General features: G+C 41.8%; 1 protein-coding gene across 1 annotated transcript in view; it reads left to right on the top strand.

The window, feature by feature from the left end:
* Positions 1 to 1,462: 1,462 nt before the first annotated feature.
* The window catches only part of THBS4 (thrombospondin 4), a 39,766-nt gene continuing 26,059 nt past the window's right edge, over positions 1,463 to 15,169 (top strand). Inside the window, exons 1-4 of the mRNA XM_030968937.1 lie at positions 1,463 to 1,573; positions 5,617 to 5,820; positions 9,932 to 10,179; positions 11,257 to 11,362. Of these exons, the coding sequence (XP_030824797.1) occupies positions 1,486 to 1,573; positions 5,617 to 5,820; positions 9,932 to 10,179; positions 11,257 to 11,362 (646 nt within the window). The 5' untranslated portion in view covers positions 1,463 to 1,485. The remainder of the gene's footprint in view (positions 1,574 to 5,616; positions 5,821 to 9,931; positions 10,180 to 11,256; positions 11,363 to 15,169) is intronic.

The following is a 15,169-nucleotide window of genomic DNA, read 5'->3' on the forward strand; positions in this document are numbered from 1 at the left end:
CAACTTTTCCAACTGAGTGTGGATAGCAAGCTGCGAAGGGGCCAAGCAGGGTTTCCTGGATTTCTGATGTGCCAGAGGTTCATCAGCAGAGCTGATACATACAGAGATGTACAGGACAAAGAGAGCTGTGCAGCAGGATAGGAAGCTCATGATGTGTTTGGGTTTCTCACTTGCTCCCTTTCTCCTGTGCTTTCTTAACATCAGCAGTCCAGAGACTAGAATTTTCTGAAGTAGAGGACAAACAATGTGATAATGATGTCCTCAGGGAACACACAGTGCTGAAAATTGTTGTAGTTGAAAGAAGGGTTTTTTTTTAAATTTACTTTGGCTAAGTTATTGAGTTTGGGAGTTTGCTAAGACAAACAGCCTTTTTCCATAGTCTCCATCTGGTCAGTTTGAGCACTCCCAATGCTTCTGAACTCTTTAAATGAAACAAAGGAGCAGATGATACATTCCTCAGTTTGCCAGTCAGAGTCTTCTAGAAACCAAATTTGCCCCAGTCTGCAATCTGCATGACCCCTTTTAGTGACACTCTTCAGTTAGGAAAAGTGGAGTATTTAAATTCCTACCAAGACCATGTCTGCACACCAGAGCATCCCCATTTGTTTTGACTTCAGATATGCATGAGAGAGAATCTGTTCAAATAGATGTTAAACCTTAACAGTTGACACTAAACATCTGACTGCAGAGCAGGCAGAGAAACCTGTGAGAGGGCTTTGCAAAGACGACAGCTGTATTGCTGTCAGAAGACACAAAGAAATATATGGTCACCACTTGCTGAACATAGAAAGGAAGGCAAGAGAGGTTTTAAAGTAAAATTGTGCCAACCTCAAAGTTGCAATCCTGCAGTCCTCAGAACTAGGTGAACAAGGCTGCATTATCTTCATGTTTCTGACACTCTTCTACATCCCTCACCAGGCAGGTGGTTCTCTGAAGGGCTGCTTGCAACAGCGCTGGACTTGCTGTCCGTCCTGAACTTACAGAACTCTTACCCAGCTCTTAAAGCACACCCAATTCACTTTTGGGGCCATCTTCTTGTGACTGGTAGTAAGCTTAGTGGCTTATTAACCACTGAACTCCATGATCTTAAAGGTCCTTTCCTACCTCGCTAATTCTGTGATATTATGAATTTAAAGTCATTAAACACATTGCAATTTTCAGGGCTCCTCAAAGGGCAGACTCCAGAGAGGGTCCTCACAGGTGTTGATTTTGGGGGTCGTCGCCAGGATCTCCAGTTCTGTCCGAGCCACGTCCACTGGTGCCAGTTCCCGGCTCGGGTTCCAACGGCGCGCTCCCTCCTGGTCCCCCCCAAGGGCTCGGCCGTCCCCCTCCGCGCCCCCCGCCCGCCTCCCGGGGGGGAGCCCCGGCCAATGGCCCGCCGCCTGCCGCCGGCCGTGCCCGGCCCCGGGGCCGCCCCCGTTAAACAGCGAGGCCCGGTGCGGAGCGGCGGCCGTCCCTCGCCGCCCTGCCCGGCACGCGGCCGCCATGGGTTGCGAGCGCGGCGCCGCGCTGCTGCTGCTGCCGCTCGCCCTGCAGCTGTGCCCGGGCCGCGCCGCCGCGCCTGCCCCCCGAGGTAAGGGCCCCGTGCCCCCGATGGAGCGCGCTCTCCTTTTCCCTCTTCCGTTGGGAAAGCTCTGGGCTTGCAGTGTCCCGACCCTTGCCCTGCGCCGGGAGCCCTGCCTTGCAGCGAGAGGGAGCGCCTCTGCAGGTGCTAGGGGAGCCGGAGCCGTGGCGGGCAGCAGGAGCCGTCGCTGCCCGTCGGGGCGCAGAGCGCGCCCGCGGAGCCGCCCGGACTAGCGGTGAGAACCGGAGGAGATGGCGGTGACGGCCGCTCTCATGCAGGCTGCAAAAAGTGTTTTTGTAGGTGTGCTGGTGGGTGCGTGAAGCATCTGAATAGCCCTTTTCCAGCTGCAAGTTCTCCTAAATGAGAAGTGAATTTCTAAGCCGGGAAAACTCTACTACATAGTAGAGTCCGTAGGAAAACTCGTCCTTTTAAACCCAGCATTGCCGTGGCAATATTATGCACGTAGTAGGTTAGGAGCTGCTGTATTTTAGAGCTTGAGCGAAGTGGGTGGTATTGCTCTGCGGTAGCAGCTCGTGACTGCAGCCAGCTCGGCTGCCGAGTGCAGCAGTTCGTGCAACTTCGTGCTACTCCAAGAACCTTAAGGCTGCTTGTGGTTTTCGCTACGTTTTTAACCCCCTCCACTGCCTTACAGAATTATTTTTGACACGTCAATCAGTTATTACTTAGGCAGATCTAAAAGCCAGCCAATCACAACAATATAGCTGCATTTTCAGAAGCCTTTGTTGAAGACCTTTATGATGTGAAGACATTTCAGAGAATTTTTGTAATGACAAGTTGCATATTACCGGATTAGAAAAAAGCCAGTTTTCTAACTTGTCAGGGGCAGTGGCCAATGAAAAACTCCACTCTCAACAAGGGATGCATTCAGCTTCTTGGGGTCAGTGGGAAATTGTGGTAGGGGTTAGGATTTCACTCCAAGTGTCTAAGCCATTAATAATTACCTTGAAAAGTGCTGAACAGTAGTGGAGCAGTGTTTACATCTACAGCTATGATTAGGTGTGACCAGAAAACAGCCTTGGAAGGTCTCAAAAAGCTGGAGTGATATGGCAACAGAGTTAGAGAAAAGAAGGGGTGCTTTAAGTTCCATGCTCTCCTGTGTCACTAATTTCACTCCTTCATGCCTCCTCATCCTAGCACTTTTTGTCATGTCTTCTAGCTCTCATCTGAAAAGCTAGCCTTGATGGGTTTGGGCAGATTTCCAAAGTGTGGTTTGCCACTGTCTCACCATGTAGCTCATCCCTTGTTAGCATTTGGCTAGGAGGGTAAGCAACTCTATTTTAAAAAACACAGAAGGAAGGTGCAGGAGAGAATTCCTGGTATGTCTCATGAGCAGGCTCAGTTTAGCCCAGTGGGTATGCACATTCGTGCTTGAAGGCATGAAGGCATGTTGGAGTTTTCAGTCCATTGCATGGATTAGAACCAGCTGCTTGTGCTTTTCAGCTTTGGCCGTTGTATTCTGTACATTTGCTTTCAAGTCTGCCTTTACACCGAGGAACAAAGAGACAGGGCTCTTCAAAAAATGAGATGTGAAATCTTTGTAATCTTTTTTTCCTTGTTTCTCCCAAACAAATAATTGTCTCTATAATGGCCAAGAGCTGTCTCTCTCTGCCAACTCTACTAAGGATGTAAAACAAATGTTCATAGCCCCCTCATTCTTCTGCTAGTTGCATTTGCTAGCTTGTGTGTAAGTTGTGCTTAAGGATGGATCTGATCATGTAATGCATCCACATACTAGTCAGTGAAGATATTCCAGGAAAGAGTTTGATAACATGGTACTAAAGGATCTGGCTGAGGCACTGTGCTTTGTGGAACACAACTGCCAAACCAATTTGAGTATTAATTTAAGTATGCAAATAACAAAAATTTCAATAAATGTTTTCTGTAACATTAGACAGATGTTTCACAGTGTTTAGTCATTACTTTTGTAATATTTTTAAGTGACTCTAGCATCGATTAATGAGTATCACAGAAATTGATAGAAATTCAGCCAATAGACCTAGAATTGAACAAAATGTATGGCTATATTTCATGCTCTCAAAGTCCTGGGTATGGTATTGCATTGCTCCAGCTGAGAGAGCACAGCTGTATTTTATGAATGGCTGTTCCTTGTAAAATGCTGTTGTACAGAGTAGTGAGTTGCATTTCAGTCTCTTATGTGGGCAGTTGCTCTACTCTCTCTGCACTGATTGTGATGAGGTGCCCAGCCTTTTGCTTCTGCTTTCCATGTCCCTGGTTTCAGTGGGAGCAGTGGTTGTCCTGGGATGCTGTAAATCTGAACTTAATGAAAGACAAGTCTTTTGACCAAGTCCACTTACATATATATGTCTTAGTTGTTTGACAGCAGTACTACTAGTGCATGCGAGTCAAGGGCCTGATATTTTTTGTAGTGTGTCCTGAAAATTTTCTGTAGAGATCGTTAGACCCAATGCAAGTGTAGATTTCAGAGATTATTTCAATGACTTCATGAAATGAAGGGAAAAAGGTCTTCATTTTTTCTCTTTTTTTGGAAATAACATTAGTGTCTAAATGAATGGATGCTTCAGAATGAGTGATGGGAGCAGCATGAACCCACACTCTATTATAAGGGAACAGGGTTTCCCACATATCTGTGGGAAGGTCTGCGTGCCCATGTGGTTGTTCTTTGAGTGCTCTTCAGTCTTTTCCTGTGCGTAGCTTATGGAAACACTGGAATGGTAGGATGGCCTCATCACCTTATAGACAACAACAGCTTTGGGGTTGTGCTGCATAGACAAGGCTCATCTGAAAAGGTCCACCAGTATTTTTTCAGCCTGGGAAACGAAACTTATTAGTACAACCACGGGCTTGAATCAAGCTAAGGCAGAATAGCTGTCATGTACCTTTGCCATCTGCCTGGTGTCACAGCTCTTCTCTGGTGGGAGCTCTCCGGTAGTGTTCCAGAGTGGGAGAAAAATATGGCCCAGCTATGGTAGGCCTTTGGCGTGTCAGTGGTATACAGTGGCTGAGTGTGCTCTTATATTTCAACAATACTTGTGCAAAATCATTTATCAAACTTTACTGCCAGGATATAGTATATATACTGCTTTAATTGCAGCAGGTTGGAATAGGATGTAATCAAGAAACCTAACAGAAGCATTTATTGAGTTCGGAGATGTCGTGGATTTAGGAACATTGAGGAAAATCCCAGTTCATTGTTTCAATGCCATAAAGGACATAGCTGACTTTTATGTGTGTAAAATCATAGACTCTATGCTGATGCGTTGTGGAAAAACTAAAATAAAAATTTGAAAGTGCTTTCACTATGCCTTCAGGGTTTGTGGGTTTTGTTTTGTTTTGTTTTTTGTCAGGCCTTTATTTCTTTGTTTCCTTTGCCAGAAAGGAAAGATGAGTCTTATTTGTATAATATATATTCTGAAAAGTCAGTGAAGTGAGAAGGTTGTGAACATCATATTGCTTACTTGGCTTTTTGGCATTTTAATTGGTGTTCTGCAAAAGCTATCAAAGGATGAGCACCCTGGAAATCTGTCTGAAAATTTTAATGCTGAATCCTTATCTAATTGAAGTGTGAACACAAACATCTGAATTTATGAAAGCTGAAGTAGATTAAAAAGCTTTCTGTTGAGGTGAATCCTCAGAAGAGGAGCACCTTTGAGATCTACCTAAAATATTTGCGTACCTCAATTTGAAGACTAGTTATTTCTATGTTAGTAACTTATCAATAATTCCTTTGAAAAATAAAAATAGTTAAAATAGTTGCAACAAATTATAGATATTTTTATAGAATGATAAAATATCATAGCTGTAGCTGGCAGGCACCATCTAGTCCAAACTCACTGCATCTATGGGGACATGTTTCCCTAGACCAGATTGCTTAAGATATCCCTTCCAGTGCCAGGGATTTGAACTTCATATTTACAGATGATCAACATATTGATAACTTTTTTTTTGGTAGGAAGAATATACAATCTCCAATATGTGGCTTCAAATATCATTCTTCTTTGGTCATTATTATATTTAATTTTCTGTTGAAATTTGCTTTTTGTTCCCCTCAGTTTTTGATCTTCTTCCTTATTCAAACAAGCGAGTGGTACTGAACTTCTTGCAACAAGCATTTGGGGATCCTATGCTGAATGAAGTGTACTTGCTCTCAACATTCAAATTACAGCCAAAGAGCACAGCCACTGTTTTTGGCCTATATTCATCAGCTGACAACAGCAAGTATTTTGAATTTACGGTAATGGGACGGATGAGTAAAGGTGAGTTGCTTGGAATGTGTATGGTATAATTGGTGTTGGATCCATAATCACTGGTGTGTGACAGATGAATGCTGACAACTGTGTGATTAACCTTTGTGCTTGAGTCATTCCTGTTTCATACTGTCACTTTTCACATCCCCTCTCACCCCTTCATCTCTTTCCTTCATCTCCTTGATGCTGCTCTCTCCTGGCCAGAGAAAACTGACCTGACAATCAGCTGATGTCTTCACTTGGCTGCAGTGCTTACTCTGAGCAATGCTGAGAAAGGAGAAAAAAACCCATGGAATATGGAGCAAGGAGACAATTTGGTTTGGTCTTTTAGTTTTTTCCTTTTTTCCCTAGGGACAATCATTGGTTCTTATTACTCAGGAATGCGAGGGACACACGCACATGCTGCCTCATGCATATGAAAGGCAGGTTCTTGTTCCAATGACCTTGGAGGTTAGATGTGACTATGCAAGACAAATATTCCTGGCACTTACTAGATCTGTTGGGTGAAATAAAGTGTTCTTTACTTACTGGAATTAGTTAGTCAGCAGTCAAAGTAGGAACTGCAGCACTTTTAGAAATAATAATAATAATAGTTTCATTGATCTGTTAACCAGATCTGGGATATACTACAATTTTAAGATTCAGTGAAAGATTGTTGATTTATTGATTGGTTGTTGTTGGTTTATTTTTTGATTTATCATTGATTGTTGATTTATATACATTATCGTTGCTGCATTGACTTCACCTCTGCTATAGTAATTTGCTACTGAGTAATTAGCTGAATCGAATATACTGTGAAATTCTACTGAGAAATTTCAGTTTCTACATAGGGAAATTATTCAATACGTTGCAAAAGAAGAAAAACATGCCTTTTCATTAAACATTGTTGGGGAATCAGTTAGGTAAAACATTGGTAGTTTTATCAGATCTGCCAAAATCCTTCTGAGGTAAGGAAATAAGAGCTATGTGTGTATAGGGAATGGGTAATACGTGGTCACACAGCCTTATCAAAAGTGCAGGGAACGGGTAATACATGGTCACACAGCCGTATCAAAAGTGCCATACAATTCCCAACACTGACTTACTTAATTGCTAAATAAATTATAAATTACACATACTCACTCTCCCTCTCGCACATGCACAACTATGTGTGCAGATGTTGTACATATATATAGGAACATATGTATATGCACAAATTTGTCTATTTACATACAAGTTTAAGCATATCAAACTGATTTTCAAAACTGTCTGCGTGACTACATGACAGTCTCTTAAGCCTGTTAGAGTGTTTCTGGTGGAAGGTTACATGGTTTCTTGTCCTCGGTAGGTTGGTGTTTGAGTAACATCTATGTGAGAGGACATATGCAATAATGGCGTATGCAAAGGCAGCATGAAGCAACTTGTCCTGTCAGTGACCAGTGTTGAGTAGATGGGGGACATCCGTAACCTATTTGATGTAAAGGATTGACCATCAGGTTGATGTAAAGGATTGGCCAAAGAGAGGGAGGCTTTTTGCAGCAAGACAGTTCATTGAATTTCTTTGCCTCCTTATTACTTTAGAGTACCTTGGTTAAGGCATATGGCAGTGAGCAAGTGGTAGGTGATGTTTCCACATGTGATTTCTCTGAAGTGTTAGGGATTCCATATGGCTACTTCATACAGTAAGTTAAACTACATCCATGAGATTGTCATGTCAGCTGCAAGTATGGAGTGTGTGAGCTGTGTATGATCCTCTCAATACTGAACAGCATCGCTTAAGTGATGAACCAATGTTGGCATCTCAGCAAAATGCTGGGTCTTCATGTCAGTGGTATTTCTATGCATGTTACTTCTAGTTATGTGCCCAAATCTGATTTAGAGAGCTCAAAGCAGGGCTTAGTTGTACTTTAAAGTGCCACATTTAAGAGTTTTGTTCCCAATGGTTGCCTCATATTCTGGTTTTATTGTGGTATAACTGATAGTAATGTGTTTGTACCACCTAAATGTTTATAAAAGCAGAGGTCTGAATTACTGAGTTAACAGCTAAACTTAGTGTAGACAATTGTGCCTTTCAGAGACAGATAGCATCCATGGATTTCTTATCCTTTTTTAATTATTCTTTTGTGGAGCAAACAGCAGTTAGTGCATAGAAGTGTTGCAGTTAAACAATTCTGTGAAGCAGTTCCTATTTTAATTGAAAATTTGTTTCTTAAGCAGTTTACGTGACACTCTTAGGAATATCTGTAAAATATTCGAGCAGCAAACATACTGCAGGGGCTTGGGTGAGTCAAATCTTGGAGGTGGAGGCTGTGATCCAAGAAAATCTCTCTTCAAAAGCCTACTCTAGTTTACCATATGAATATTTGGCTTTGGCTGAGGCAAGAATACTTGCTCTTCCTTCCAAGTCTGATTGCTCCTTGTCCTGAAACTATTCTGGCAGGGTGTGTTCTGGGCCCTGCCTCCATCTCTTCTTTCTTTCTCTAGGCTACTGTTGTGTTTGGTCACTCTGAGTGCAGGACCCAGATCCAATTTTATATGGCCAGGCGTGCATAATATTCACATAAATAAAATGCCTGTAATGTACTCTGTCTTGCCTTATCTTTGAGTTTGCCAAGAAATGCTACCTTTTAGCAAGTTACTGGTGACCTCATGCACCTTTGCAGAAATCTCAGCTCTGGCAGTGTTTTGACATAGACAGTAGTGAAAACATTCCTGATATTGATCACAGCTGCTGAGGCTCTAGCACTAGTGTAGACTTCAAAGATGGAGACATACCCTGCCCAATTCATGCTGGTATAAATCTGGGGTTTTTTTCATCATTAGACTGAGGAATTAAAAGAATTTTAGGGACCATGTGCACATTAAGTTGGAAGGTCACCAACAAACAGGTATCATAGCAACAAAGCAATTTTATTAGTAGTGGAAAGATGGGAAGGTAGTTAAATGAATAGAAATTGGATGGTTTCAGTAAGTAGCTGGTATTAGGTCCAAAGCTAGTATGAGCTTTTACCTCCACTATATCCACAGTTTTTGGTTGACTTACTTAATGTCAGATCATTTGTCAGCTCTCACTTAATGCAGCAGCCATCTGTGAATTTCAGACTTTAACAAGAGCCAGCATGTAAATATTTAGATGCCTGATGTCTCTGCAGCTTGATTCCTCATGCACATAGCTATTATGATCAGGAAATAAGAGACTGTCACCTGGTGATCAGCGGGATCTTTGAAGGTCTGTCTGATATTGCAGGGTAGTTATGTACGGTCCAGAGGCATTCTGCTCGTTGCTTCTGCAGATATGCTGTTGGAGAGACAGGGAGAGATTTTGTGGAGAGAACTAGCTAACTGATCTTAGAGATCTGGCTCACAGAATCTAGCTTACTGATCCAATTTCCTTAGGAAAGAGGCTTTCTTTTCAATATTACTCAGCATGTATTTATTTTAAGAGTATTTGTCTGCTGTTGTGGGGTTTTTTTGATGGTGCATTTTACGTAATGAAATGAGAATTTTTGTCAGGTAGGTCAGTCACTAAGGCTTTTAAAAAGAGCTGAGAAAAGGTTTAGTCATCCCTAGGAGTGGACTATGCCTTTTCTGCATTATACTTTGGTTTTACTGAGTGTTTGTTACAGAGAAGTGCAGGTTATTGGTTTGGAAACATGCTTCCTTTGGTTTTTAATTATGCATTTGGATGCACTCTTAGGCAGCTCCACTGTATGCATCGCTAAAATTGATTTTCTAGTTGCACACTTCTGCTGCAGAGTATCTCTGGTCTGTCAGATATGTACATACCGAAGTGCTGACTGGAGGCTGCCTGCTATGCCCTGTAACTTTACCACTTGCGTTTTAGCACATTATGGCCTGTAAAGTGACTTTGGTTAAGCCATTTAGGGAGGCCTGGACAAAGCAGAGGAAAATTCAGCACAGGCAGCAGAGCTTCATAAATGTCATGCAAGCATCCTGCTAGTGCTGCTTTGAGAGTCAATGTCCCATTTATTATTACCATTGTGTCTGCATATGGGATGCATTTACAGAAGCGGACATGTGGAAAAATACCAGAGCAATTGCAGATTTCCACAGGATGTTCCTTGATCAGCCTTGGGCTGTCTGCTACCCTCTGATAGTCCTTCTGTGTGTTTTGTCCTAGCGGTGCTGCGCTATCTGAAGAGTGATGGAAGGCTGAATTCCGTGATCTTTAGCAACATCCAGCTGGCTGATGGGAAACCCCATGCTGTCATCTTGTGGCTGAGTGGCCTGCAGCAGGGAGTGAGCACTATAGAGCTGTATCTGGACTGCCTGCAAGTAGGTGCCATTGAGGACTTGCCAAAACCATTTTCAGCACTGTCTCAGAAGGTGGTGGCAGCTGAGTTGCGCACTCTCCAGGAGAAGACACAGGTGAGCATGGAAACTGGGAACAGGCTAAGGACTTAGAGGGATCCCCACCGAACCTCTGGATCACTGAATTCAAACCTCAATCCTCACAGCAGCCAAGCTCTCTACAGTAATACTTTAATATTAAGTTGTGAAATAAATGTAAATAGAAGCTCCCTATGGAGCAGGCGAAATCTTAGCTCACATGAACCCTATAATATTTATGCTGTTTGTTTTAGACATAATTTTTAGCTTTTTAAATAAAATTTTTAAAAACTACTACCTCCTTCACTTCAATCTAGCTGTTTTTTGGGGAGTGGACTTTTTGTAAGGACTCAGCTAGTGCAGTAAGGGCAGCTTTCCACTGGCTTCGTACAGCTGTTCTGTATGAGCAATGCTTGTCTGTGTATGTGGCTTTCCTCTTCATGATATGCCAAAAGACTAAAAAAGACAGAAGAAAGGGAGGACTCTTTTGGTGCGGGAGTGAAACCCTCATCTGATGACTGCAATAGCTTTTCTTCCTCTGTCTGCCAAGCAGGAGTTGATAGAGCTTCCTGTCATCTCCCTATCAGCAGTCTGAGATAAACAGTGTCTTCCACAGCATCTTCCATCATCATTAATCAACAATACTTATTAGAAGGTACAAAGGCGTTCTGCCCCCAAGGTTTCCCGCTTACTTTTTTTCATTACAGGCTTGAAAGTGAGCCTGTTTTTATGGAGAATGACTGATGTGCCCATATTCCTGACATGAATATATGTACCTGTTTGAGAGGAGAGGAAAAAAACCACAGCTTTGGATGCACTTAAAATCATATGCCACAGAAATATGGGAACTTCTAGTATGTGAGATTATATTAATTAGAACAGTAAAAAAAGAGTTTGAAATAAAACCACAGCTATGCAAAAATCTGCAAGGCAATGATTAGAGATTTTATACAGTTCAAATGGTAATGGGTGGTCCTGAAGGGGATGGTGTAGGACCCCTGCATACATAGGAAATGGACTCCGTCTCTTAAAAAAATTAATTTACTTTGTCTGGTATTTCATATTCTTCCCATTGTTGTACCAGAATTGTGAGCTCTGTTTTTCTTGTGAGCCCAGGATACACTAGATGAGCTAAAGCTGGTAACTGGAGGAACTCTTGCTGAAGTGGGAAACCTGCAGGATTGTTTTCTTCAACAAATTGAGCCTGTACCTCAGTACACTGGTAAGGCCTGCAACTGGGAGTTAAAATTATTCTTAATGATACAGTGCAAGGAAACTAATGTGATGAATACTGAAAATGTGAAAAAGCCTATAGTCAAGTAATAACAATTGTTTGACTAAATTATAGCTATGACAATTTCCTGTAAATGTTTTAGAAATAGCTCTGTTTGGAGATAAAACTGTTGCTGGTGATAAAACAATGAATTGTTGTTTTAGTGAAAGACAAGTCTGTAATGATTAAAAGAGGTTTTTTAGCCTAATTTGGAAGGCAAATTTTTGTGATGATGATCTGCTTGTGTCAGCTTAATAATATTTTAAGTACTCAAATTGCAAACAATTGCAGATGGAAAGTAATGCTAAATGGAGTACATTGCTACAGGTTGTGTGAAAGGAAGATCAATGGAGTAGCAAGACCTACCCATGTACTTATCCATACTCTCAGTGTCAATCTCTTGTTGAGCACTGGACTGTCACCCAGAGGGGAAGAGCAAGGTGTGAAGAAGCTTGCAGGAGACTAAAGAAAACGTTTGTGCCATGGCTACAGAGCCTGTATGTCTATGTGAGAGAAGCCATTGCATAGTAGCCACTAGTCCTGCCACAATTTAGCCAAGGCTTTTGTCACCTGCTGAAGGGCCTCAGGAGCTTCATGCAATCCCATGTTAGGTGAGGGTGCTTCCCATCCTCTGGACACAGAAAACCTGTGCTAGACTGTCCCATCTGTAGTCGTACTAGTCCCTGTCCATATGCCTTTCTGCTGTGGGTGTGAGGGAGAAGAATGGGTTCACACTGTGCATGGAATATGTTAATATATGACAACCATAGGAAGGAAACTCTGATCAGGGCTTGAAATAGGATTAATGATATGTTCTCTCTTATACCCTTTCCTGTCCCCCTGCCAAGCCCAACCCTGCAGCATTGCTAGTTTTGATAAGAACAGAGACAAGATGCAAAAATGTTACGAGAGCATCCTGGGTATGTCACATGAATGTATGCACCATTGCGGTGGTAACAAAATCTGGTCTACTTTTTATGTATGTAAATCCTTAGTTCCACATACTTCTATTTCCCTGCTTCTTAACATATATACACTTAGATAAAAAATGAATTTTATCCTCCAGGCTCTCTCTTTTTCACTAAACCAACAGGCATTCGAACTTGAAACAGAAGGCTAATTCAGTGTTTTCTTCTGCAAAAACTGGCAGCTCTCTCATGGCGAGTTTCCAAATGACAAACTTGCAGCTTTCTCCTTTTTACTTTTTTCTCACTAATCAAAAATGCAAATGGTAATATTAGACAGACTATCTTTCTGTGGCTGCCTGCACCTGGCTTAGACTCGCAAATTCAGTTGCTTTTAACTTTCAAGTGGAATTAGTGTCAACAACAACAATAATAATAAGAATAACCCAACTACTCACATAAATACATCCAAAGACTACGTAGTCTAATCCACCAAAATAAAAGGTGGGTGTTCCAGCAGCAATTTTAACTTGTCTGTCTTGAACTTTGTGTATGCATCATGATGCCCTTCTATGGCCGTGGTATATCAGATAATGTCAGTTGTGCCTACTTCCAGGAAAAGCTGGAATACAAATGCTCAGCTGTATAGGAGGGTAAGACCTAATGTCTTGGTAAAAATCTGTGCTTTCATATGAATTGGAAAATCCTTGGGAGTGCTTTGAACCTGAATAACTGTACATGGCTTTGACTGTGTGCCTGGTTTTTGCTCATTGCTTTCACAGAAGCATTACCTCCGTTTTCAGTCTGTGAGGCTGGGACACTTAAGCAGTGGGATGATATTATGATGATTAGACACAGGCTGAAGATGAATATTTGGATTTTTGTGTTTGGGTAGGAAAATAGAATGCAAGGTGCACTGGGTTTGGTAGATGAGATTAGTACGCTGCATGTGATCATCATCACAAGATCATTCTGGTCCCAAGGAATCTAAGGAGGTTGTACAGTTCATGTAGGGTACCTGAGCCTGACAAAGTATTAAAAAAAATCTTTGTTGCACTGGACCATAGGTTCTTCACACAAGTTGCTGTTCGAGACAGTATGTCGATATAGACCCACAGGCAAGAGAATAATGGAAGGGAGTCTTAGTGTGGCTTTCTCTGAATGCTTCACTGTTCTCCAGTTCATGGTGTTCAGAGCTCTTGACTCAGTGGTCATGTCTTTGTGGTTTGTATTCAATATATGTTTTTGTCCATGAATCTGTCCAGTCAGTTTTAAATGCATGGTCAAGAAATTTATCACATATCTAAGAAATATTTCCTTCTGTTTTCTTGGAACCTACCTCTTCTTAATTCCACATAAAACTTGTACGTACAGCTTTTTGGTGAAAGATTATAGGCTGTTCAGAAATGTTTTTTTATTGTCAGCCATCATCTATACTATAGTCCTGGTTCGCTCTCTGGACAAGAAACCACAATCTTCCAGAGTTCAAGAAGATGGACAATGTTCTCACGCACATGGTGTGATTCTTGGGATTGTCCCATGTGGGGCCAGGATTTGACCCGATAATCCTGATGAATCCCTCCCAGCTCAGGCTGTTCCATGATTATATGGGTCTTGTTCTCTTAGAATGACAATTCAGGATTTGAATGACGCAGACAGGAGCAAATGTGTTGCTTGAGCCAGAGAGCTGTTGTTCTTAAGAGAGGTAGAAGCGATAGCTATGAGGTGTTTCACTGTGGCTATTGTTTGTGCATGCCTGGGCCAACTGGCTGTGGAATGAAGGTGGATCTATACTGCAACATCCTGGCAAGAGAAAGACGGGGACTTCAGTTCCCAGTTGGTCAGTAATACTTCAGAGCAGTCTCTGTACTCAGTTATTACTGTGAAAGCCACTCTGTTAATCATATTGTTAATGATTCTAGAATATAGAGCTATGGAGTAGCTGAACTGGGGAGTTGCCTTATAAGATATTAGGGGTATGGATGAGAGAGGCTACATGGAAGGGCTAGATAACTGTATAGCTCCATGCTGATACCTTTTGCTTTCCTGCTTTCTCCTGGATCCACTATATTGTGGACTGACAGCTTCATTAAAAGCCTCTCTGAGTACTTATCCCTAAACATTGGTTACTCTGCTGCAAGTGAGGCCTGCTGTTGGAATTACTTTTAATGGAAGGAAAAAAGCCAAAACCAGGTGTATTCAGCTGTTTCTGCTCTAAATTTGCACACAGAGCATGTAGTTCATGGCAGTTTAACCAGTTTAGTCCACCTTAAATGTTCAGCAGTCTGCAAAACTTAAGTACAGAATGTCTGGTTTTGATTTAGATGCTAGCCAAAAAACACCATCTGAAGTCTTGAGATTTTTTTTGCAGGTTTCAACCAATAATGCCTAAATTAGCCTTTGTTTTAAAAATAAAACAAGAACAGACCCTAGCATCTGACCTGAGAGCCTGTGCCAGGTTCCACTATGGGATTCTAAAATACCCATGATATTATGTCCTGCTGTTGTCACCCAAATAAAAATATGGCAAGGTTAGGACTAGAACAGAAGCAGCCTCTGGAACAGGTGATTCCTGACCTCAAACTTGTTCAGTGTTTGGATGAGAAAATATAGAGTGAAGAAAACTCAGTATGTGAGGATTTGGACGGTTCCCATCAGAATGTTTGGAAACAGTTAGACATGCTTTGAAGTACAAAACAATGAGGTAAACATTAAGAGATGCATTTTTCATATAAGCTTTCAGTACTCACAAAAATAACATATGAATAAACCTCCCTGAAGCTATCAGGCGTAATATCAAAATATCCTGCCTGCCTAGACTATGGAAGAGCATATATTTGTGAAGTTTGTT

The sequence above is a fragment of the Camarhynchus parvulus genome, chromosome Z, assembly GCF_901933205.1.
Source record: "Camarhynchus parvulus chromosome Z, STF_HiC, whole genome shotgun sequence".
Classification (NCBI taxonomy): domain Eukaryota; kingdom Metazoa; phylum Chordata; class Aves; order Passeriformes; family Thraupidae; genus Camarhynchus; species Camarhynchus parvulus.